General features: G+C 38.0%; 1 protein-coding gene across 2 annotated transcripts in view; it reads right to left on the bottom strand.

Moving 5' to 3' along the window:
* ITPR2 (inositol 1,4,5-trisphosphate receptor type 2) overlaps positions 1–27,246 on the bottom strand; it is a 2,416,542-nt gene that overhangs the window by 1,398,153 nt on the left and 991,143 nt on the right. For both annotated transcript variants that reach the window (XM_044087657.1, XM_044087658.1), the window contains exon 13: positions 8,634–8,794. In XM_044087657.1, coding sequence (XP_043943592.1) covers positions 8,634–8,794 — 161 coding nt within the window. The remainder of the gene's footprint in view (positions 1–8,633; positions 8,795–27,246) is intronic.

The raw sequence follows: 27,246 nt of genomic DNA, 5'->3' as shown, positions 1-27,246 counted from the left end.
CCAACAGTTCAAAAAATAGATGTGAGAAAACCAAACACTTAGCTCATGAAACAAAGACAAAAGTAGCATTCATCACTGAAATTGCTACACCCAATGATTATAGTCTCTTACATACAGAGAGGCATAAAGTCATAAAATACCAGGATTTGCAATCAGAAACAAGGGCAGTGTGGAAGAAGGACACCTAGAAAGTTCCTATAGCAATACAAGCAATGGGTCTTATAAAAATAATCCACAGTGATATTTAGATATGCTACTGATGCATGTAACTCTAAAGTGCAGGAGGAGTCAATTCTGGGCACATTGTGGGTGCTGCTAACATAAAAGATTGAAACAATACTAATTTCATGAACTTTAATGATAATTTGACATATGAATGGGGTCCATTCCCATCATGGTATTAGAAACCCAAAATACTTGGAGAAATTAAACCAGGAAAAACCTGTAAGAATTCTAAATCATACAGCATCTTTTGTGTCTTACAGAGATAGAGGGAGATTAAAAATCAGACTCCAATGATTCTGTTTGAAAAACATTCAGAAAGATTTCCTGGACTAGATGGATAGCCATTGACTTAGTGCACCTAAGACCCAGAAGGTCCCAGTATCACTTCGGAGAATCAGAAGCCTCTTGAAGCTGTCATTTGAAGTGCTCTGTCAAAACTGAGAGTGTTGTCAAATAGCATGTCTTCTGGTGGAGAATCAGTGGTCAAAGTTTCCTCACCTTCTTTGTCAACACCTAGAGAGGATAAAAATTGTGACATGCTGTCCAGTTTCTCCTCTTCTTCAGAATCACAAGATTCTTAGTCTCTCTTATGGAAGACCTTCCTGTTCCTCCAGGGTGAGGGAGACTGCACACACTCACCCACAAGAGGTTCTTCTGAATCTGGCTGCAAGAAAACTGGAGGATGTCCTGAGACAACAGGCCAACCCTAGGAGAAAAACTGGCTGCAGCCATGGAAAGGGAGAATATCTGTTCAGGTACAGTTTCTAGACATAAGAAGCAGCTCAGAAACAGATTCCGGGTTCTTGTGTGTATGGGAAGCTACTGGGGATTTGTATCTGGAAGTCGATTTTTGAATGTTTCAATATGAACAATGAACAACCATAAAGATAGAGAAAGAAAATGGTCCTCATCAGTATAGTGATCTCCCAGTGATCTTCAGTCAATGGATTGAACGGTCACTAGGCTGCAATACACCATCCTGTAATGAATTCATAGCAGCAAGAAAGAACTAAATATTGCATGGGAATATGTAAGGCACCATCAACCCTGCCAAGAAGGGAGGATGCTCATCTTAGATAGTCTGGACAGGTATCAGATACAGCCTGTGGCAGAGTTCACTAGTAGTTATGACTGCAGCGGTGACCAACAAAGGACATATGTCATGTGAAGGATAACACTGGATGGTTGTTTTGGTTGGTGAAAGGATACAACTACATGAAACTATAAGGCAGGATATCCATTTAGTCTGAATTTGTATATAATGGACAGTTTATTCAAATGATTAATGATGACAGAATTGTATATGGTACTGCAGCTATGGAGGCAAAAGGCTGAGTAAAGATTTTACAAAGACAGGTAATGGTGCCAATACATAGGAAAGTTGTGAAGAAACCAACCAAACTTTGTGAAACAGAAGAGGACAGTATGGCGTGATTTAAATACAGAGAAGCACAGACATTCATTCACATGAAGATAGAATGACTTGACAGTGTGATATGATTAAAAAAAGATAATTTCACTACAAGCAATGCTTAGAGATGAGATATAGGAAGCACAACTGACAAAAAGAACATAGTGGGATAATCAGAAAATAAAAACTTGAAAAAAAAATGATGTGTGCTTAATGAATACCAAAAATATATAAAGCACTCCTTAAGAATTAGAATCAGTGGGCATGGCCAAAATGGTGACCAGTTAACAGCACAGTTTTTTTAGCTGTGCTTTATTGAAACATCTGACAGGATATTTACTAAAAAAACTCAAATAGAACATTTCAAAACTTGATAGATTTACAGTTGAACATCTGCTGAAAGGCTTACTATAAAAATAACACGTTTGAAACTCTTTTAATTACTTTTTCCTGTCGAGTAGAAATAATTAATTGTCTTAGAATGAGCCACTCTAAGCCCAGTGTACAGGACAGCACTATGAAAAAAAAAGACGTAAAGGCTATACTAAGTAACGTCAGTAAGTTATCTGTAAAGACAGATAAATTAAAAAGCAAAATGGAAAATTTTAAAGAGGAATGTAAAAAACAAGTTGAAGTGCTGAGGGAATCTCAAATAACAATCATCACAAATCTGAAGTATAGAAGAGGCGATGTCTGATTCTGATGGAAGATTAATTGAAAATGAGAATAAAACTGAATTTCTTCTAAAGAAAAACAACTTATTCTGGGAAAAATAGAAGACTTAGAAAACAGATCTAGAAACAATAACATGAGGATTTACAGGATTTCCTGAAAAAGAAAAGGGAGACAGTATGATTCAATTCCTTAATTCTTGGCTGCCTAAAACTTCAACCCTGTCTTTAGATGTTTCCTTTGGCATCGAAAGGGCACATAGATCATTTTCTAATGCATCTTTAAAAACACCTTCACCAAGGTCAGTGATCATAAGATCTTTTCCAAATCAAGATAAGGATTTAGTCTTAAAAGCTGTATGGATTAATTATCCAGTTAAAATTAAAGGAAATACTATAAGATTTGACAATGACTATTCTACATTAGAAATGTCCAAGAGAAAAGCATGTGTGCCACTTGTTAAAAGCTTAAAGAACAATACTAAAGCACAAATCTTGTTTCTGGCAAAAACAAGGATTCACCTTCCAGAAGGAAAGAAGATTTTTAAAACCTTAGAAGATGTAATGGAGTTTACACAGAAAACAAAATCCTAGAAAAAAAAAACAATAGAAATGGACTGGAATCTATCAACTTCTTTAAAGAGAAATGCAACAAGAGATGACTGGAAATTAAAAGACAAAAACAGTAAAAAAACAAAGGACAAATGAAAATCAATGTATTTCATGGTTATGAGTTCTTATTAATTTAAATAAGTGATTCAATACTTATAAACAGGAGCTGCACATTACTTTTTAAAAGATAAATCTTTTAATTTCTTTCTCTACTTCAAATGGTTACTAGTTCCCTTTCTAAAATGTTAGAGTTTGATTCTTTTATCTATATATAAAATTTAAGCCACTTATTTTCACTTCAAGTTTAAAAGGTTAAACTATTCATCTTATTAAAGGTAATCATTACTATGATGAAACTTATATTAGGTAGCACATTTTCTGATATCTTGGCATAGTTGAGTAATGTACTATTAAATATAATACAAGATGCAACAAACGACACTAAAGAGGCATGTTAAGTTACATTCTGGGTTCTTAAGATGGTCCAGTAATGTGCCATGTGATAGTATACTAGATATGCAATAGCATCTAGGAAAGACATGCTATATTATAATCAAAGTATAAAAAATAAAGATTTATATTATATATATATATATATATATATATATATATATATATATATATATATATATATATATCACTATTGGAATGATAGCAAATAATTAGTTAGACTCACCCTTTTACAAGTTAAACCAGGAGCACACACAACATTCATTCTTTTAATGGAATTTTATATGCTATTTCTCCTTTAAAAAATGAAAGTCTGCTTTTTATTAAACATTTCATAGAAATAATGCTTGCTGAATCATTAAATGTTATTTCTTGGAGTGCAATGGCTTTTTAGTGGTTGGGATACCTTGAGATTTGGGGGGTGGAGGTGGCTTGGATTTACTTGTGAGCTTTTTTGTGTGAACTGCAACTGACGGATTGTTCATTTTCAAGCCCTTATCATGAAAACCAGCTTGAAACAACTTAGACTCATGAGCAATTTTGTGATGCTACGGGAACTCTAAAATTGTAAGAACTGCCCAGGTTCCTTCTTCCCGTCAAAGTAAATAATCATAATATTTTGAATCATATGCTAAGATGTCAATGAATACAAGTTAGATAATAAGCACAAGACAGTGAATTACATTCTAAACCACTGTCAGTTATTAAATAGTACTTAATGCTTGCAGTATACCAAAAGGATTTTTTTTATAAATTAGCCTATAGAATGACACTTCAGATAAAATAAAAATAGGATTGTATTTCTCTGTTATTGTCTCTTTTTAATGATAACCAAACTTAATATCTCAGAACAATTTATTATAGAAAGTCTGAATCTTAAAATGGAAGATTTTTCAGATGTTTGTTCAGAAACTATTAGACATAACACTTAAGGAAAAAACAGGACTGATTCTAACAGTAGTACTATGTTAAACAGTATCACATATATAAGGCTAACTACACATTAGTATATGACACTCTACACTAGGATTATAGCCAAACTACAAAACCTAGGAATATTGCAATAGCACAAGACATAGTATACAAATAGAAATAGATCAGAATAAGAAAATATGTATATAGTTAAAGAATATAAATATGTCTACATGGGTGGGAGGTTGGTATAGTGGTTAAGGTGCTCACCTTACAGACACTAGGTGCAGGGTTTGATTCTCACAAGGGTTAATTGGCTGGGCTTGGAATGGCCCAGAAGGAGAGCTAGCCTGCTACTAATTTATGTACATTCTAAATCAAAGTTCAATAAATCCGGAAAAAATAAACTTCAGGCATATTTATCAAACCATTTAAATTTACACAAACTTGCTCTTAGATCAAAGAATGAACAATGAATAAACTAAATAATATCAAAGTAATTATAACATATATAAATAATCAAAAGAAATTAGAACAGATATTAAAGCTAATCTTGAGCTCTTTAAAATTTGATATGAAAATATAAATAATAATACAAATAACCTAGACATTTGTGACATAGTTGAAACTTTTCTACAGGAAAATATAAATAATAAATTAACAAGTGAACAAAGTAAATGTTCTGTCAATTTTTTAACATAAATAAAAGATCAAATAAAAAAGTTAAAAAATAAAATGCCAGGCTTGTTTGTTCTTATACCAGAACTACATAAAATACTACTGGATGATGAAGTTAAAATAATAGATGAGGTCTACAGAGAAATAAAAACAAATCCTGAAGTCCCCCCATTATGGGAATATTCCTTTATATCACCTAGTTAAAACAAGATGAGGATCCTACAAAGCATTCATCATAAAGACACATTTCACTTTTAAATGTGGACTATAAGATGTTCATGTCCATTTTAGCTAACGGAATAGATCTATTTATGCCTAAACTAATTAACAATGGTCAGACTGTGTTTATTTTAAATAGACAAGTACAGGATAATATGATACATATATACTGTAGATTAAAGAGACAATGCAAATATTCTTCTTTCGGCTTTTCCTGGTTAGGGGTTGCCACAGCAGATCACCTGTCCTCTCATGATTGGCAGTGGAATTTTACGGTGTCGAGTTGCCAGCCCAGCACCCAACCTTCCACAGAAGGCACACACATGCACACACTCACACCTAGGGCCAATTTAGAGTGTCCAATCCACCTACAGGATGGGGGAGATAACCGGAGCACCCGGAGGAAACCCACGTGACCAAAGGGAGGACATGCAGACTCTGCATAGAAGGCACTCCAGCTGAGAATCGAACCAGAGAATCTCTTGCTGTGAGGAAACAACGCTAACCGCTGTACCACCGCAGCCACCCAAAGAGACTATGCAAATAAAAAATAAAAAAAAACTTTCTTTTACTAGTCTCAATTTAGATATGGCTTTTGACTCAGTTAATTGGCCATACCTGTTTAAAACACTTAAAATGCATAATTTCTCAACTGAATTAATTACATTCATTTCCAATTTATACAATACCTTTTGTGCTTATGTTAAAATATATATTTTTTTCTAATTATTTTAAATTACAAAAAGGCACAAACAAGGCTGTCCATTATCATCTTTACTTTTTGCATTAGGTATAGAACCCTTTGTTAATAGTATTAGATCCAATAAGAACATTAATGGTATCAAAACAAAAGACGATTTTGGAACTAAAGATTCATCTCTTTGCTGATAATATTTTACTAACAATAGGAAATATAGAAAAATTATTGCAGCATATAATTAGTCTTTGAATCAGTTTGAAGAAATCTCAAACTTAAGATTTAATCATAATAGAACAAGTACATTATTAATTAATAAAAAATAATTAAAAAGTCATGCAAAACATTATTCTAACTTTAACTGGAATAACATTCAAATGAAATATCTTGTATAACCATTACATCTAAAAGTAAAGAAATTATGCAAACAAACTTCCAACAGGTTGTAATAAACTTCAAAGTTTAGTCACAAATTGGAAAAAAATCTTCAAAAATCTTCTTCACCATGGAAGAACAATTAAGACTTATTAACTTTGTTTTTCTTACAATCTTTAGTACTATCTCCACCAAATAAATGATGAAGAAAATAAGTAATATTCTACTTAATTTTTGTCATCCTTATAAACCAAGTGTTTCCTTTCATTGGCACAGAAAAGGATGGGATAATGGTGGGATAGGATTCTTAATATTCAATCTATGCTACTTCAACAAATGTAAAAGTTATAGGGCTGTGGATAAATTCATGATTCAAAATGGAAACAAATACATCAAGAAATATTATTAGTAAATAATAAATAGATCACAATCAGTCATAGACAAATAGTTTTATCTGGGTGTTAAAATATTGTTGTATAAATGGTATTACATCCTCTTCTCAAATTCCCTATTTAAATAGCATCATTTCCTCTTTCCAAAAGTTCACAAATTTTAAGCGAGTTAACATTTTCTATGCTTCCAATTGCATATATAAATAACTTCTTAGAAACTCATAACTTCAACAAAATGCTAGTATTGAAACAAAAAAAATTACTGTCAATTCTTAAATGGTACTGATTTTATATATATATATATATATATATATATATATATATATATATATATATATGGATAAGGGCTGGAAATGCATGCACAATGGACTTAAATGTTTTTTTAAAAATGAACAACTCATTAAATGTTAAAAAAAGATGGAGTCATCAAAACGTCAACCTTCTCCTGCTCAAAACTTGTACTCCTACATATCCTAGTAGTATGCTAGCCAGTAAAAATTGTCCATAAGCTTGAAAATCTTCTCAAAAGACAAGCTCTCAGAAAATAAAATTAGAGTACAACTTTGATGAATTATATAAGATGGCTTCTATTCCTTGTACGCATCACAACAGACATCTAGTCTATACAATATTCTCCTTTTAGAAGCAAGCTCTCAAACAATGTCAGGAAGGTTAAACTCTTTATGGCTAACTCAAGACCTTGTAAAAATAACATTCACAAAAACTCACTGAGAAAGATGCATTTTCCCATACCTGAGTGTTATATTTCCTTTATAATGAAATTCACATTTCTCTCCACTACAATATCTACTGCAATACTGCATCCTTCCATAAACTGCTCTGGTACATTTTCGCTTACAACAAAACTGTATAAAAAGACCATAAAAATCTATATACATTGTTCATTTACTATTTCTATCCATTTTAAGTATGTGAAATCAATGATGAAATCAGTGAGAATTACTGACATAATTTAAAGAGTAGGCCACCAATAAAGCCTTCTGAAAATTCTCTTCTCCAGGTGGAAAAATAACTGCACATTGGTGTTGCTCCTGAGGCCATTGTCACCCTCAGTAAATCATATAGTGTTCAGATATCTGACTCGAATCCTGCATCAGAACTTTATAATCCAGTTTCAGTCAAAGCCAGTAATTTAGGGGCGGTCAAATCAAATGCTACAAAGATGTTCCACATACACACTTATAAAAAGAAATTATGAGGGGAAACACTACACACCAAATTATCTCAGAAGTACCACAACTTCCACCAACTGTTGGCTTAGTAAGAAATAAAAAAAAAGTCTAAGCTGAAAATAGCGGGCATTGAAAAGGAAACAAAATTGTGCCACTGGGTACAGCTTACACAAGAACACATTTTCAGTGTTAGTGGATGGATCAATACACTCAAAACTGAATTACAGAGTAACTGCAGTGTCCATCAGTGGACATTGGCAATCGTCAACAAACAAAGGAAGAAAAATGATGATTTAGAGAGCATAATGAATTTTTTTATTCCATTTTTCTTTTTAACCAGATTAAATACATTTTTGAATAATCTATTGAAAGTATTTGCTGGCATAAAAAACTCAAAATATTTATATGCATAACAGTAAACATAAGATGATACTCTAGGTGAAAATGTGACTGAACCAGGCATGTGGCAATAAGCCTGGGAAAATATCAGTGTTGTTACTATTAATTAGTCACAAGTTATGAATTTTTGTAAACAAATTAATGCTTTCATGATTTTATAACATAAAACATGATTTTACATTATGACATTAGTGCCTCAACTTCAGCTAATTGTACTGAAACTCAGTAAAGCCTTCTGCATGGTAAACTGAGTGTTGTAAGACTGGGACAATGTCTAGGGTTGGCATTTAAGGCACCTGATATGATAGTAGAAAAATAAACTACCTGTTTAATTTACACTGCTGTCCTTGATGTAAACCAGGCCTAATTACAGGATATACCACAAAAATATATACTAACCTCCTCTCATTCTGCGTTATTGTGCCACTATTCAGCTTCTCAACTGTTGCTGCCAAAACCTTATTTGCATCATTGGCAAAGTCCAAGTCTCGAACTTCGGACAAAGGAACTGAAATAATGGCAAATGCTTCTTTGTCTTCTCTTGTGTGGCATGTTCCAATCTGCAAGGTTTACTAAAATTAGTACTTTGTCATAAAGAAGCACTGCATCAGACAATATATGGTTATATACAAACTGCATTTCATTCAGAATAAAGTTGTCCAGTTCATCTAGGAGTGTTACTTAAGAAATATAGAATAGTTGTATAAAATCCTACCATAACAGCAGATGTCCTTTCTCTTCTGTGTTGTAGTATTCTTTAGATATGGGTTGTATTTCACCAATTTACCTGACATCCAGCCTGTATACAAAAGCTTATTGCCACTGCCAGTACTTGGGATGTTGCACAAAGTCACTAAGAATGTCAGCCATAAAAGGGACGATCGCATTTACCATCCTCAGAATAAGGTAGCCTCATGAGGAAAGAAATGCAAGGCCACATCGCAAGTAGTCTTCCTAGGAAAGGACAAGTAGTAGGGAGAAGGTGGAAGGGACATAATACTGCAACATAGAAGAAAAGGACATCTATGGTTATGGTAAGATTTTACACAACTATTCTATGTCCTTTGTCCTTCTATTCAATGTTGCAATATTCTTTACATATGGGGAGTGCAAACGCTCAATAGGAACTAGGGAGGAGGAAGGAATGGAGGATAACTATGCAGAGGCATTTTCTACAAATCCATGCAGAATTGTCCTGGCAAATCCTGCCCTGGATCTGGAGACAGAGTCCAGCTTGTAATGTTTTGTAAAAGTATGAATAGATAACCAGGTAGCAGCTTCTGAAATGGAATGAGCATCTAGACCTTTGAAGAAAGCACCAGATGAAGCAAGAGATCTGGTAAGAATGGGCCTTAACAGAGAATAAGGATTTCCTATGGAAGTCAGAGCAAAATACAATGACATTAGAGATCCAGGAAGAGATGGTCTGTTTGGAGACAGGTAAACCCAGAGGCCTGGGACAAAATGACACAGGGAGTTGATCAGACTTCCTGCTAAACTTTGTTTTGTCAAGGTAAAATCTGAGCAAATCTAAAGAATACAGAACCCTCTCACTAGGAGACTGAGGTGAGGGAAAGAAAGTAAGCAATGGAATGGACTGACTAAGGGACAACTCATTGACCACTTTGGGCATAAATGAAGGATTAGTTCTCAAGGATACTCTGTCCTTGTGGAAAACCAAAAGGGGGGGGGGTGAGGCTATTAATGCCTGAATCTCAGAGACCCTTCTAGCAGAAGTCAAAGTTACTAAAGGGACGGTTTTCCATGTGCAAAACTTCAGAGAAGCAGAGGCCACTGGCTCAAAAGGGGCTTGAATAAGCTTCTCTAAAACATAATTTAGATCCCAAGGAGGAGGAACTGGGTTCCAGGGAGCTTTCATGTGTAGGATGCCCTTAAGGAAAAGGTTTACCTGTAACCTGGAAGCTAAGGTGAGAGTCAATAGCAGACAGGCAGACAGAGCAGAACAATGGACTTTGCCTGAGGAACATGAAAGGTCACTATTAAGCAACTCACACAGGTAGGAAAGTACTAAAGGAATGCCTGCAGAGAGGGGTTCCTGTTTTCTTTGCTGGCACCAGACAGAAAATATTTTCCACTTGGAAACATAAGATTTCCTAGTATTGGGTTTCCTGGCCTCCTGCAAAACTCCAAGCAGATCCTTAGAAAAGAGATACCTAAAAGGGATCAAAAGTTGATCACCCGCAAGGTCAGCTGCAGAGCTGACAAATGTGGATGAATCAAGGATCCCTTGTCCTGAGTGAGTAGGTCCAACTGGTGAGGAAAGTTGTAGTGATGATCCTTGGCTAGTTGCAGAAGAAAAGAGAACCAATGCTGTCTTGGCCAAAAGGGAGTCACTAACAAAATTTTTGGATTGTCCTGCAGAATTTTCAGCAGGGCTTTCTGAATTAGACGGAGGGGGGGGGTATAAAGAAATATCCCCTTCCATAAGAAAGAAAGAGCATCCACCTTCCAAGTCTCAGGGTGAGGGACCCTGGCACAAAAAAGAGGAAGTTGTGGAGGCAAAGAGGTCCATTTATGGAGTACTCCACTGGTAAACTAGACCCAGGAACACCTCCCTGTGAAGCATCCACTCGTGGGATTGTGTCATGGATCTGCTTAATGCATCTGCCACTGAATTCTGACCAGAGGGCAGGTACACAGCAAACAGAGCCACTTTCTACAGGATAGCCAGTTACCATGCTTTTATGGCTAATCGACAAAGAAAGTAAGATTTGGTGCCCCCCTGCTTGTTTACATACCAAAGGACCGCAATACTGTCTGTAAATATCCTGAGTGGTCCTGGCAGGAATAGAGGATGAAACGTCTCTAAGGCCAGAATCAGAGCCCTCACCTCTCTGATGTTGATGTGTTCCCTCTGATGAGAGGGAGACCAAAGACCCTGAACCTTCCTGGAGGCAGAAGTTGCTCCCCAACCTAAGTCTAAGGCATCTGTAAAGAGCTGCTGAGCTGGTTGAGGTACTTGGAAGTGGAATGCCAGGGTTCTGACTGATCTTCTGTATCCACCAAAGCCATTCTGTTTTCAGGCAGGGAAGAAGAGAAATCAGAACATCTAAGGGATGAGCATGCTGGGACCAAATGGTCTTTAGAAACCACTGGAACTTCCTCATGTAAAATTTTGCAAAAGGCAGCATGGGGATAGTTGAGACCATAAACAACTGTAGTCTCAGAAATTCCCTGGCCGTGATGGAAGGAAGAGACAGAAGGCACTCCATAAAACCCCTAAGAGAGGGGGCTTTTTCAGAAGGCAGGAAAACCATCATCAAATCCGTTCAGAATGTGCACCCCAGAAAAATGAGATCCTGGATGGGGTTTAGACTGGATTTTATGAAATGTATTGAAAATCCTAGGCCCTGCAGAAAAGGATTAGCTAAAGGCAAGGTGTTGTTTTAATAGGTCTGGGCTGTTTGCAATGAAGGGCAGATTGTCCAAGTAGGGATAAACCTGAAGCCCTTTTACCCTTAGCCAGGCACTTTGTAAATAACTATGGAGTGGAGAGACCAAAAGGGCAAGGCAGAGAACTGAAAAGTGCAAAGAACCCACCAAGAAATGCAAGAACTTCCTGAACTGAGGATGAATAGGGATATACAGGTAGGCGTCCTTGAGATCCAGAGAATCTCGGAAGGATTGAGGAGGGATCAGGGGAAGAAGAGACTTCAGAGATAGCATCCTGAAGGAGGACACCACCAAGAAGGTAATTAAGAGGGAGAGGTCCAGGATAAGCCTCCAAGGACCCTCTTTTCTTGGCACAAGAAACATCTTGGAGTAGAACTCCTTTTTCTGTGGCTCTAGATGGACATCCTGAATGGTGCCTTGGTCTGAGAGTTGAAAAAGCAACAAGGGGAACAGATGAAGTTGGCTGTATGTGGGTTGAGGTATCCCCTGGAAGGAAGAGTCTTCCAAGTCATAAAGTATCTGTTTTGAATGATGGAGAGAATCCAGGAGTCCTGAGTGATTTCCATCCAGTGTGAAAGGGAAAGAGAGAGACAAAGAGATAAAGGAGTATGACTTGACTTGGAAGAAGCACTTGGTCATCACAGAGAACTTGGCCTGAGCTAAAAAAGCTTTTGAGGAGAAGAGCCAGAAGCAACAGACTTTGGTGGTCTCCTAGAAGACATCTTCTGCCCATGTCCAGATGAGACAGAAGTGGAGGAGCAAGCAGGCCTTCTGACAAAAAGGGTCTAGGAAGGGAAATTCCTATGGAATTTATGGACTGGGGAAACAAGCGTTTCAAATCCTGAAGCTCCTTACCTTTTTCTTTTAAGGCTTTCAAAAGCTCTGCAGCTGCTGTGCCAATAGGGGCAACATTATCCAAAGGAGCATCAAGCAATTTTGTCTTTATGTCATCAGGGATTGACTAAATGCATGACCAAGAATGCCTTCTGGGCACAGATGCAGAAGCTACTGCCCTGGAAGATGCCTCTACAGCATCATAACTACATTTGATGAAATAGTCTTGCTACCTGGGAGGAAACAGACAAAGGAGTAAGAATCTGTGATTTAGCCCCTGAATCAGGTGATTGAGAATGAGTCTGGGAAGCCTTAGAAAGTAGGGTCAGAAAGTACCTAGACATGTGTGCCTGGTAATTAATAACTCTAATTGCTAAGGTGGAAGAGGTATAACACAAACCAAAAAGAATCACTGTTCCAATGTTCACCAAAACACCAAAAATACAGAACAGATGGAAGAGGCACAAATCCGTAATCCACACGAATTCCTTTATTAAAACGACTCTTCAGTCCAATAAAACGCAGATTCCTTTATTAAAACGACTCTTCAGTCCAATAAAACCTTCTTCCCCAATTTTTCCAAAATCTTGCTTTCCTTGTCATAAGGAAGGAGCTTTGCAGAAGATGATATGCGAGAAGATTTGTCAGATGTAATGGAGACCACAGGAGGATCAGTAGAGGGACATTTAAAAAGAAACATACAGTCATCAGGGACCTTCTAAATCTGTCAGTTCTTTTAGGGTCTGGGGCCTGGGAGTCTGGGTTTTTACAGGATGATGCAAAAGCATCTAAGAAAGCTGGAAGCACTGGTGGAACTGCAGGGGCTTCCAACTGGAGAAGGTTGTAGTATATTTTCTGTTCCTCTGAAATTTGAGAAGAATTCCATTTAAAGAATTCCCTCATCTTATTAATAGTTTCCCCAAAGGAAAGCTCTTCCAAAGGGGAATCCTCCCTATTAGACTCCTCCTCTGGAGAGGCATATTCTAGAGGAGAAGGAAGCTGCGTAGAGTATGCCAAAGAATCTTCTTCCGAAGAAGAACCCTCAGAGTCTGAACCAGGAATCTGACACTCAGCAGCCTGCACTGCTGAAGGGGACATCTGAGACTCAGATGACAATACTGGAGATGAGGAGAAAGCAGGCAATGGAATAGTGGAAACAGAAGCTGCAGGCTTCAAAGCCATCAAAGCTTTAATGAGACCCTGTGAAAAGGCATCCCAGTTTGACAGCGGGGAGGAAGGGGCAGTGGAATGCTTTGTCTTCTGCTTCTTAGCAGGTTTGTCTTGGTCAGGAGAATGGCTGGACATCTGCCTTATGTCCAAAACTTCTTCAGTCTGAGGGGCAGGAGCAGCACCCCATCCAAACCAGATGTCTGCATGGCCTCGGATGTGCTAAGATCCACCCCCTTGATGACTTCCCCTAAGGTACCCACCAAAAAAGCAGACCTTTCCTCTGAGTGTACCGCCAGGTTTTCACCAACCTCAAGGGCTATTTTGGAGGAAGTTGGCTCAGTTCAAGAGGATTTGGGCCTAATTTTGCTAACCTTTCTCTTCAAAGATGGCTATGCTGAAGGACTGCCAGAACCATCCATCACATCTCTAACCAGACATTTAAGTCTTTGATTTTCTAGGTAAACTTTGCTAACCTTTCTCCTCAAAGATGGTTATGCTGAAGGACTGCCAGAACCATCCATCACATCTCTAACCAGACATTTAAGTCTTTGATTTTCTAGGTAAACATTTAACGCTGACAGATGACTACACAACATCTTAGGCACAAAGGCCTGACAGACTGAACAAGAATGATGGTTGTGAGTAGGTCCTAAACAGAGCAAGCAAAGCTTGTGACTATCTTTATGTGGAATTTGCCTTCCACACCTACACTTGCCCTTCCTGGATGACATTAACAACAACAACAAGAGGCAGGAGCAAGGAAATAAATCCCCCATGGGGTACTTATCTGAAGCTGGAAGATGAACCAAAGACATCTGACCGCAGACCGACCTTTCTGAATGGATGCGAAAAAGTTCTGAGGATGTCACATGCAGACATCCCTTTTATGGAGGACATTCTCAGTGACTTTGTGAAATGTCCCACGTACTGGTAGTGGCAATAAGCTTTTGTATACAGGCCAGACGTCTGGTCAATTGGCAGAATACAACCCATATGTAAAGAATACTGCAACATTGAATACAAGGACATCCCTAAATATCTTCTGTTCTGACAGATAAAGTAATGCAGGCATTTGTTTATATCTACTGCCAATCATTAGCGGACTGGAGTTCCGCTGTGGCGACCCCTAACTGGGGAGAGCCGAAAGAACAACAAACTGACTTACTGAATGATTCCCTAACAACACACATTTAATTGCCATGTAGCACAGCATATGGAGTTACATGGTTATGCTGTGAAAGTGGGAAAAAGAAAGGCTTGTTAAGCACCAATCTGATCTTAAAAATATGCTTAACATGCTTTTATTATTCACCAGAGCTAAAATAGTTTTAAAAGCTGCCAGATATGTCACTCTGCCGCACTTTAAGAAAATGTTGTACAGTGAAGTACTAAACAGGTTTTGATACTGTGCATTCCTCAGAGGGACATTTCTCATCTGTCTGCTGCCTGTGTGGCAGCATTAACTATTTCTGGCTTTCAAAATTGGAAATACTTCACACTCCTACATTTTTTTTCTGTGACTCATACTATTTGGAGCAAATAATGCTCGGTGCATTGCATAGACATGTGATTTGGTCCCTCCAATCACAACAGTGCTATTATGTGTTTAAGACATGGATGTCGAGATTCAAATCTTAGGCTTTGCTGCATTCTACTTTTGAGGGGAATTTCTTTACATCCATATTGCAAACATATTATAAATTGCTTATGATTGGGGATCCAGTTATAATACTCTAGAACTTATGCCTTTTATTTACTTACTAAATAAAAAGCTTCTGAAATGTTTGTATATTACACATACAAGGTCAATTCCCTCAATCAATCATGTAGTCAACAGAATTAAAATGTGTTTTTATGATGTTCTATGAAATCTATGATTTGTACAAACATTCATTTATGATCTTGAGAGGAAAGGTAAATGGCATTTTTTAAGTAATTACATACAAGATGGAAAACCCTATGAAGGAGTACAGGAAGATATCCACATGGCACTCGGAGATTTCTCAAAATGTAAGGTTAATTGTTCCATCTTTAATTAACAGTAAAAAGTCACCGATTTTGATTTGCTAAAGGTTTCATTATCCACACTGACATCTTCACTGACACATTCAAAGCACATAACTATCACATTAAAATGCTATGATCTGAAATATTTATTTTTTCCATTTATCAAATGGCTTGCATTTCATGCTTTATTTCTGTTAAAGAATAAGAAATTTGACTAACACATTAAATATTTTACTGATTTTCAGTGTTTGATTAATACAGAAAAATTATCCTTGACAGAATTACAAACTAAACTTACTTTAGGGGTAAAGGACTGCATGGAAGTTCAACATTTGTTAAATTTTCTCTCAGAAAGTCTCTTAAATTTCTAGTTCATAATTATAAAATAATTTTCATTTATGTTTAAGATTTATAATAATTATTATGACTGTGTATGTTTTTGTCATTTATATAGACTTTTATACCAATGCATGAGGTTTACTCTCCATCGACTTACTTGAATTACACAAATCCACTAGCTTATCCAAATTTCACTGACAGCAAAGCTTCTATTGTTTTGGGGTTTCTTACAGGGAGCACTTCTTCACCTGTTAGAAGAATTTTTACTTAGAAATTTCATCAAAGCTATCTCTAGTTCTCCCACAAATTTAGCAAAATGTTTAAAATGAGATAAAATTTGAAGAGGTAACGAACTGTTGAAAACTACTTTGGAATGTACTGCTTATATATATAATAAAGAAAAGTTTGGGTCTAATGACCAAAATGTTTATGTTTCATTGAAGATTACTGAAATGTTGGTATTATTTAATGTAAACATCTCTTATGACTTTAAGAAAATATCAGTACTTTTTGTTGCATTGTATTATTTTAGGAATGGCAAGAAAAACTATTAATAGAAATTGAGAAATTGGAAGAATTATATCTCTCTGTCTGGAAAACCTTGAATTATAATTAACGTTATCTATGATAAAAATGCACTGACCTTCCAGGAATAGAGTGATGCTTTATACATTTTAGTGGTATGATTTTAGATAAATACCAATATAACATTCCGAGCATTTAGTCATCTGCATTGCATTGTGACCATCTACTGATTTTTATCTATTAGTAAACTGTATTAAGTATGAGTTGAACATGGTTTTATTCTTTTTTCGCCCTTCTGCAAATACTTATTTTATCTTTGTCATCTTTCAAGATGAATTTAAGACGACTCCGTTTAACGATTTAAGTAAATGATAATTTTACATTTGTTAGTATTCATATTGCAGTGTTACATGCCATTGAGTCTATGCTGACTCACAGCAACTCTCTGAGCAGTTATCCTTGAACTGTGTTCTATCTTCATTCAAATGACTAATCAATATATGCAAGGGCATCCATTTTTATAGTATCAAGCATTCATATGACTCTGGGTAAATAAATGTTTAAAGCAAAATTAACACATGTTTTATTAATGATTTAGTAAAGCAAACAAATTATTTGGGGGGGGGGGGTTACACTAGACTTCATCTTCCACACAGCAAGATATTCATTGTTATCCAAAACCCATGCTATGTATGCAATCTAAAAAGCTTAACAATTAGATCAATCACTAGGCAAAAAAGTCAGAGTAAAAAATAGTATACTGCCCAGAAATGTAGTAAATCCAGTGATAACAGGGGAAGGGATTCCAACTAGTCTGTACAATAAAGTAATTCAAGCTCAGGAACAATGTGTAAAGTTTTCTTGAACTACCAAGTGCAAACCAAACCAGTCTAGAAAGCAGCTTTTCATCAACTGCAGCCACCATATTGAGTTTTAGCCCTGTCAAATGTACACATCAGCAGATCAACTGAGGAACAGACGGCACCTATACCACAGGGTTGGAGTTGGGTGTGTCTACTCCATGTTGTTCATCACAAATCAAAGCACAAAACAGAACACAGCTTTGGCCCACAACATGAAGAAAATGGGGAACATTTCAGAAATGAACTCATTTGTGTGATGCCTACACCAATGTCTACCTTTCCCTTCTCAGGCTTCCTTACAGTGCCATGACACAGACCACCTGCAGCTGCACAGAGGATCCCCACCCAATTGCTATCATGGGAGGAAACTATCATAGTCCTCCTGGTAGGTAGACCAGGGTGCTTCTTCTCCAATGTCTGCAGGTGGCCACTTTAAACTGCTGGCACTTTTGGCACTGCTTTACATTAACGTCTTCATCCAGATGGTATGTACAGTGCTGATGTCAGACTTAGCTCACAGGTTTATAGGTAGGTACTACGCAACTGCCCTTGCAGGACATTTTAAGCCTATCCAGTCTCCCTTTTTCTGCTTCAAATAGCCTATCCCATTTGGTTATAAATTGGCTTCACCCATACAATAGTCAATAATTACATATTAACCCTAATGATAATAACTGGCTCATACTACAGATAATTTAAGGGGACCCATGCATAGAATAAAGCATTTAGGAGCTGCACCTGTCCATTAGTAGTACAGAGGGTAGTCCTGGGGTACGTTTTCTGTTTCCCATCCATAGACTTAAGTTGTGCTTGAAAATGGTCAGGAATGAACTTTGTTTTATGTAGAGTTATTTTTATTTTTACTGTTTTTACTGTTTTTATTTGTTTTGTGTGTATTTCATAACACAAATCACTGACATTTATTTTAAGGCACTAAATGCTGTAGATTTTCATCAATATAAGTCATGATCATGATCTGAAATGTAAACGTGACAAAAAATGTCTGCCTCGTGGTACAGGCATGTTGTAATGCTATGCGGCAAGATGTCGCAACGTAATGCAGTGCAGAGTGCACATGCCTCCAAGGGTGAGAACTTTAGAGAATAAAATGATAAACTTAATAGATACATTCTTAACATAACAGTTTATCTAGAATGGGCCTTCTCCTTTGTGGATCACAAATAATCCAGTTGCACAACCACCACCAAAATAGCATTGTGTTTTTAGATTCTCAAAGTCCTCAGTTACCACAACAAAACAACAAAGGGGACAATAATCTTTCTCTAATCCTAAAATTATACTCGGCTGGCATGCAAGGCAAGAAAAGTGTGACAGGCAAGCATCACTGGTCAGCTGAAAGTGTACCTGTGAAAGAGGAAGTGCATGCTGGGATAGGTAATTTATTTGCCAGGACAGAGTCAGACTTGTGCATGACATAGATCTAACATCAGCCTGTCTTAAAAGGTTTGTGTGTGTGTGTGTATATATGTGTGTGTGTATATATATATATATATATATGTATATAGATATATATATATATATATATATACATACCCACACACACACACACACACACACACACCACACGCGCACACACACACACACACACACACACACACACACACACACACACACACACACACACACTTGAGAGAACATCTCCAATCAAACATAAAATAGCTGGTGGATGCCTAAAGCATGGGGACAAATCTTCACATACAAATGACTAATAAGGATCCATGGAATTCTCCAGTACTTTAGCCAGTAACAGGGAATTGCACCAGATATTGACACTACTGGATATCCATGCCAAAGTGGCTGCTTGCGCTATATCATCCATGTTCCTTTAACAGGGCAATGAATGGTGATAATGAGCCTGATTATCTCATTAGTCAAGGGCAGCTCATGGACCCACTTAGGAGGAGAATGTGACTTATGTCTGCCTTCCAAATCCCTAACGCTCTTGCACCACTCTTTAACTGAACCAAGAATGTATGAGAGAGATCCTTACAGGTTCAAGATTTAGGAAGTCTACACTGTCAAACAGACAAGGGAACTAACAAGACAATGTATGCTTGCAAAAATCATGGCTTCATCCATGTTCCTGTGTGCAGCCAGGCTAAAGCCCCTGCACTTACAGCAATTCTTCCCTTCATCCCCTGTTTTTAGACAATAAAGGCAATGTCAAACATGTTTCCTGACTCCTGCTCTGTATAGAGCATTGACACTTTGAAGGCTCCAAAGTTTTAAGCATCAAATAAAAGAACGTTATTTACTGTGAACACTAGCACTGAAAGACAAACTATGCAAATGCCAGAAAAAAAAAATGAGTAGCACAGGAAGTGGGTACACTCTCCTAGCTCAGCGAGTAAACAAGCTGGATATATCGGAAAATAAGGCCTCTCTCTTCATACCCAAGTTAGAGTCTACAATTATCAGCAATTTTTATTTCCTCTTGTTAGCTATGCTAGGGTTCTTATTCACTAAGGGAAACAAATGCTATTTAAATACTATGGTTTTGCTACTAAATAGGAAAGTCTTGTTCGGTGTCAATCCTGTGCATACAAAAGTATCCATTTGGTTGCAGCAGCATATACTAATGATTTGCTTGAAAACTTAGCTAGCTTTCACCTGCTGCTCTCTAGATCTGCAAGCAGATAATCTTATGGTCAGAATACAATAGATAAAAAGGCACTGCAGAGTTAACAGTAAACAAGCATTCAATACCAGACCCACATAAAAGTACAGCCTAATAAATAATTTATTTCTGAGCTGCATATTGTTTCAGGGATCATTCGTTGCTGCTTCTCTCCAATCAATCCAGCAGATATACTGGCTCACCAGCGGCATACAGGGATAAAGCATTGAATATTACCTGGGTGGCCAAGATTTAATGAGTGTCTAGGTTGCTTAAGAGCAAAACAGGAAGGATGGACATGTTTATATAGGGATGGGGAGGGAATGTTGTTCAATGAGCAGTGGTGGAGGACAAAGTTCAGAAGGTGAGTCCAGGCTGAGTGGGCAAGAGAAACAGAGGAAGGCATGCCTGTCCTACAGTCCCAGGATGGAGCATGTTGTTCAGTCACTTCTCAGATACAGGAACACCCTCTTCTTTATGAGGAAGCATACTTATAGTTGAAACCCTCCAAAACAAACAATGCATGAAAATCTAAGTGGAAGTTATACTGAGAAAAAGAATGTGGAAGTTAGTTAACAGGGTATCCATCTGTGCATATCATATATCAGTATGTGCAGGAGAGTCCGTGGCAGATACTGGAAATGAAGCTTTTTTTCTAGAGCCAAATAAAACTTTAGGAAACATTTAACATATACATATTGATGTAAATACTTTATTGTATATACTTGTCTTGTCAGCATGTGTTTTTTCTGAGAAATGTAACTGTTAATTTTCTGAGAGCTGTGTGAAAAAGTGTTGTTAACATAAATGTAGTTTTAATCCCTGGGACTACGCTGAAAAATAGGTTCTGTCCAGTCTGACTTTAACCAGTTAACAAAAACAAATAAATAAAGGTTTTGGTCCTCTGTTAAAAAAATATTTTATATCTATGTATAGGTTCATAGGTGTGTACTAGGCTAATGGCCCTGGGGCTTTTACAAGCCTAGCCATAGGGCTACCCTGGCATTGTGGCACCCAACCTTAGTTCCCAGTGCCTCTGTCGAGTAGAGCCACTGGCATTATCCCCAGGGTGAATTTTCTATTTCCCATCCACTCGTCAAGATTTCTCTTTAAGAGGGTCAGCGAGGTGCTCTGCTTGACATGTATGGGAAGTCTATCCATAGCATTGTCAGTCTCTGGGTTATGAACCTGTCCCTCCAGTAAGTTCTGTTGATTGAGGTAATGAGGTTGAGGTCTCTGGATTGTGTGGTATGGAGGGATTGGGATTTCTTTAGATGTAGCATTTCTAACAGAGCTGGGTCAGACATGGATTTGTAAGTCAAGCAGAGATAGTCTGTAAGTAGGCGCTATGAGACTGAGAATAGTTGCAGTTTTTTTAGTCTGTCCATAAAAGATAAGTGTTTAAGGCCTATGATCCTCTTTGTGAGGTACTTTTGCTGGTTGTCTAGTGAGGTACATGCCAAATGGGGCATTGTACTCGATGACTGGCCTAATGAGAGAAGAGTAGAGGGAGATAATGACCTCTTTCCTCCTGGATGCAAAACCCTTAGTAATGAGATATGCCACATAGAAGAACTTTCTGACCACAGTGGCAATGTGGTGATCAAAAGAGAGGTTTCTGTCAACTTGTGTTCCCAGAACTCTTATAAGGCCTTCTGTGTTCAGTGGACTACCATCAATGTGGTAATTCATGGGAACCGGGTTTCTCCCAAAGGGGATGACGACACATTTTTTGGCACTGAGCTTAAGGCCATGGTTCTGACACCAGTCATTGGTCTCAGTGAGGCCATTCTGTAGGATGTCAACATCACTTGGGGAGTTAATAATAACTCCCAACTTGCAATAGTCTGTGAACTTTGTCAGCCAGAGTCCCCTTGTGTTGGCCTGGACTTCAGAGAAGTAGATGCCAAACAGGAGAGGACCCAGGGCCGAACCCTGTGGGACTCCACTTGTGACTAGTTGGCAGTCTGACTTGGAGTCAGCCTCTTTCACACCATGGGTTCTATCTGTTATCCAGTTTTCAACCCACCTAGTGATATAGGGGTTGATGCCTAGCTTAGTGAGTTTTTCCTTGATTCTTGAGGGGGATTGGCATCAAAGGCCTTGGTCAGATCCAGGTAGGCTGTATGAACCACCTTGCCTTCATCCACAACTCTGGTGACTGACTCAAAGAAGTCAACCAAGTTGAGCAGGCATGCTCTACCGTTCACAAAACCAAACCTTGTGGGATCCAGAGTTTGGAGATTCCCTATATCCTTGTTTATTAGGTCCATGACAATGCGTTCCATAGCTTTGCATATCAGACTTGTCAGGCTTATGGGGTGATAGTTCTCAGGGTCTGCAGTCACTCCTCCTTTGTGGAGAGGGATGACTGTAGCAGTGCACAAATCGGTAGGGACAAAGCCTGAGGTGAGGCTGTGATTGAACAGGGCACACAGGTAAGGTGCCAGTTCACTCTGTAGTTCATGTAGAACACAGCCAGGGATATTGTCAGGTCCCATAGAAGATGTATTCTTGGCCTTGGACAGTGCTGTTTTAACCTGTGCAGCAGTAATAATGGGTGCCTGACAATCTACTGGTATTGTGATTGATCCTTGTGGGGGGGGGGGTAAAGTTGGCACTGAATATGTTGGCCAGTATATTGGCAATATCTGTTGGCTCGGTATAGGAGGTACCATTGTGCAGTAGCTCAGAGCAAATCTGGGTATTGCTGTGGAGATTCTTTACATAATTAAAGAAGGCCTTGTTGTTGTCTTTACTATCTGCTGCAATTCTGTTTTCATAGCTTACTTTAGAGGAATTGATGAGGGATCTCAACTTTTTGTTGAGGCTGATAAGGGAGTTTTTCCAGTCTTGGGACTTCACCTTGTTCCACATCAGTTTCCTCCTTCAGTTGTAGAGTTTGCTTACAGCAGGGGACCACCAGATTGGCTTCCTTTTTTGGAGGAGAGCAACTTGGTTCTATTGGAAATGGCAAGATCCATGCATTTGTGTACATGTTCGTACAGTGCATTGGTGTATGACTTGGCGGTCATGCAACTATTATCCATTTGTATGGGTGCTGTGAAGTTAGCCACCTCTGTTTTTAGGAGCCCAAAGTTAGCTTTGGAGAAGTTTTTCATGATGGTTACCTTTGCTGGGGGGGGGGGGGCAATGGGAGGGATGTGGATTTCCAAGGTGATTCATTTGTGGTCGGATAAAACCAGGAAGGAGTTGACTACTGGTGTAGAGCAATGGGTGCCCATGTTAGTAATGACCAGTTCAAAGATGTTGCTACCTCTATTGGGGGTAAGAATGTGATGGTTCAGGGCATTGGAATTGATGAATTCCAGGATACGTTGGCAAGTGTATTGGTACATGAGTAGTTTTCCCAGTTAATGGAGGGGTAACTGAAGTCACCTAGTATAAGAGTGTTAAGTTGGACCCTAATATTCTCCAGGGTGCTTAGGAACATGGAGTGTGAGTCTTGGGATGTGGTTGGGTACCTATAGCAGGCTATGACCTGAATCACTTTCTTACCCAATGTTAGCTGCACCTGAAGTATCTCTGATGCATTATGTTGGGCTACCAGTCTGGAGGTGTACACATCCTTTATGAATATGGAAACACTATCATCTTTGGTCCAAGTTCTGGGGCTGAAAGGTGTGGAATGAGTTATAGCCTGGTAGTGCAAAGGTCCTTTCTGCTGCCTTGAACCAGGTCTCTGCTACAGCACAAATGTCGATGTTCTCCATTTTATGGAGTGCTTCAAGAGAGTGTATTTTGAGATTAAGACTTCTAACGTTGAGCAGCATGACCCTCAGACTGCATTTATTTGTAGCTGTTATGGTGGCAATTTGATCTTTGGAACACCGCCTAAAAAAAGGCAAAAAGGGTGGCCAGTATCCGGAAGCCCAGGGGTGACAGATGCAGGCCATCTCTGGCAAACCATCGAGGTCCGTCAGTCATGTCATCCCAGGCAGACAGATACTGGATCCCCTTAGAATGACACCAGAAACTTAGCAAATTGTTGAAATCATATTTATATGTATGTATTCATAGTATATATATATATATATATATATATATATATATATATATATATATATAAGGATTCACTTCAGAAGCTTGAAATACTGAAATATCGAATTTCAGTATTTCGAGCACAGAAAGCCGAATCCTGAGAACAGCGAAAGTTTAGAGGCGTGAAATTCAAAACCTCAAATACTGGAGTTTTTGAATTTTGCGCTTCTGACCTTTCGCTGTGGTTATGTATTCAGGTAGGTGTGTGCATGTGTTAAGGGTTTTGGGTAGGGGCTGTGGTGTGTGTCAGTGTGTTTTGTTGCTGTGATGTGTATGTGCGAGGAGAATGTAGCTTGTGTGGTGGTGTTTTATGTGTGTTTATATGTAGTGCGACCTCGGAGTGAGAATATTTAAGTAGGGGGGTGGGGGGTGCAGCCCCCCACATGGGGAATGCAGGGTTACTTGCCCCCCTGCTTCCATGTAGTAGAGAGGTTATGTATGTGTGTGTGGGGAGAATAGTGTGTGTGTGTGTGTGTGTGTGTGTGTGTGTGTGTGTGTGTGTGTGTGTGTGTGTGTGTGTGTGTGTGTGTGTGGTATTACCATGAAATTCCAAATCTCCAGAAGTTCGAGATTTTGAATTTCGCGGTTTTGAGTTTTCGTGGTTTGTGGATTCAGCTTTCTGGCTTCGAAATACTGAAATTCAATATTTCAGTATTTTGAGCTTCTGAAGAGAATCCATATATATATATATATATATATATATATTTTTTTTTATATAAAGATATGGAAAAGCAGCAAGATTCTGCATGCGTTCTTAATGCTGATCTTCTTCTCCCACTCTAACATCTCACTATCACAGGAATGTAAGACACTTTCAAAGTGATGAGTACTTCTTTTCATTATAGCAAATTATTTATAATCCCCAAGTGTGTTACTGCCCTGTAATCACTCCTACTATAATAATAACTCCTACTATAAAGCCATTAAGTATAAACTAAAACAACTCCTCCAATGAAAATATTAAAAAATGCTCAGTTTCATATTCTAAACATGTAATTGTTCGCATAATTATGTTGAATCATACCCTGTTGTGTCCAACTACCCTTGCACAGCACACATTCCGAGCAAATATTTCACTCAACTGCAAGTGTTCAGCTATCAGTATAAATGAACATTTAGCTGTCAAACCTTTGACCTCTCATGACAAATTTTAATACACTGTATATCTACCAACCAGAGGCTTATCACAAGACAATTATAATTATTTTTTTAAGAAATCATTAAAATTGTATAATTTCATACCAACTGCCTTTTGTATAATATATACTTGGGGTAGACTACTGCAGGAAGATATCACGTTAAATATTTAGTGAAAGTAATAACAGTTTTATCCTAGATGAATAACCATTTAAATGTGTGATCAGGTTTCGAAATTCTGAGAATCTCTGCCTTTTAGTACAAGTTATAGAGAGTAAATCTAACAATGAATGTATACATGTCCTTTCCATGACAGTGGAGTTTACCCACTTCTCCATTATTGTGGGACCATGAAGTAGGTATATATAAGCCTGAGAATGTGTGTGGGGTATCCTACAATATGGGGGCATTTATTGGGGACTTTCCAAAAAAGAGTCCAATCTTCGTTAAAAGTTGTTTAATTCTTTCTATTTATCAGAAGTAGAAGAAACAGCTGTCAATCAGAATCAGAATAACATTTATTGGCCAAGTATGCACACATACAAGCAATTTGATTCCAGTGCAACTCAGTGCAAGAAATACTGAAATAAACAAGTATTAACAATAAGTAAACAATATTGCACCCTCAGAGGCTTGGGGAGAAAGAATACCCAGCCTAATAAGCTGAATTAACCATTTATGAACTTGATGGCCTGTGTGTGTGTGTGTGTGTGTGTGTGTGGGGGGGGGGGATGTTCTTTTATCTGCTTCTTATATTTGCTATTTTTGGTGTGTATTAATCTATAACTCCTGGCTGATGGTAGTAGTTCAAAAAGATGGTGGCCTGGATGTGAAGGGTTGGTGATGATCTTCCCTGCCCTTTTCATGACTCTGGAATGGTACAGTTCCTGTAAAGAGGGCAAACTAGCACCAGTGATATTTTCAGCAGACCTGACTATTCAATGTAACCTATTTTTGTCATGATTAGACAGAGATCCAAACCACACTGTTATGGATGAGCTGAGAACAGACTCAATGACTGCTGTATAGAACTGAATCAACAGTTCCTGTGGGAGGCTGAACTTCCTCAGCTGTCACAGAAAGTACATTCACTGTTATGACTTTTTTATGATGGACCCTACATTGGTCTCCCACTTCAAGTCCCGGGAGATTACAGATCCCAGTAACTATGAGGTTTCCACAACTGACAGCAGTATTAAATATAAAGAGGGGGGATAGTATTATAGGACCACTCCTGAAGCCCACTATCATCTCCACAGTTTTCAGTGTGTTCACCTCCAGATTATTCTGACTACACCAAAGGGCCAGCTGCTCAACTCCCCATCTGTATGCAGACTCATCACCATTCCTGATGACCCCAGTAGTGGTTGTATCATCTGCATATTTAATAAGTTTGACAGAGGGGCCCTTAGAGATGCAGTTATTAGTGTAGAGGGAGAATAGCAGTGGGGAGAGCACACATCCCTGGGGGGGGCACCTAAATTAATCGTGTGATAGCTAGATGTACATTTCCCCAGTTTCACCTGCTGTTTCGTATTGGTCAGAAAATAGGTGATCCACTGACAGGTGGAAGCAGGAACGGAAAGCGGGTGAGTTTCAAGTGAATAAGTTCAGGAATTAATGTATTAAATGCAGAGCTGATCCTTTACTATACTTAACTATAATCCTTTACTATACTTAACTATAATCCTTTACTATACTTAGCTATAATCCTTTGCTCAGACATTATACTCAGTCAATTTTATACTGTCTGGACATTTCATTCATTTAATGCACCAATTCCTAATTATATTTACAACTCATAATTCCCTATCCTTTGGTGTACTCTAGAGATAGCTTGAAAGATAATAACCAAGAACTGGGAGAAATTAATTATATCTCCGTCAGAAGAACTGTTAAATATATCCACTGTTTTGGGCCCAAATTAAATCAACACTATTTATTTAAAGTCTAAAAGGAACTTTGCAAATTTCAAATACTGGCAAAGCTAGCATTATTACTGAAGTGATTGAATAATATCTCT

The sequence above is a fragment of the Protopterus annectens genome, chromosome 11.part0, assembly GCF_019279795.1.
Source record: "Protopterus annectens isolate FY-2018-M chromosome 11.part0, PAN1.0, whole genome shotgun sequence".
NCBI lineage: Eukaryota > Metazoa > Chordata > Ceratodontiformes > Protopteridae > Protopterus > Protopterus annectens.
The sequence above is the reverse complement of the archived record's forward strand: the minus strand, read 5'-3'. Positions and strand labels throughout refer to the sequence as shown.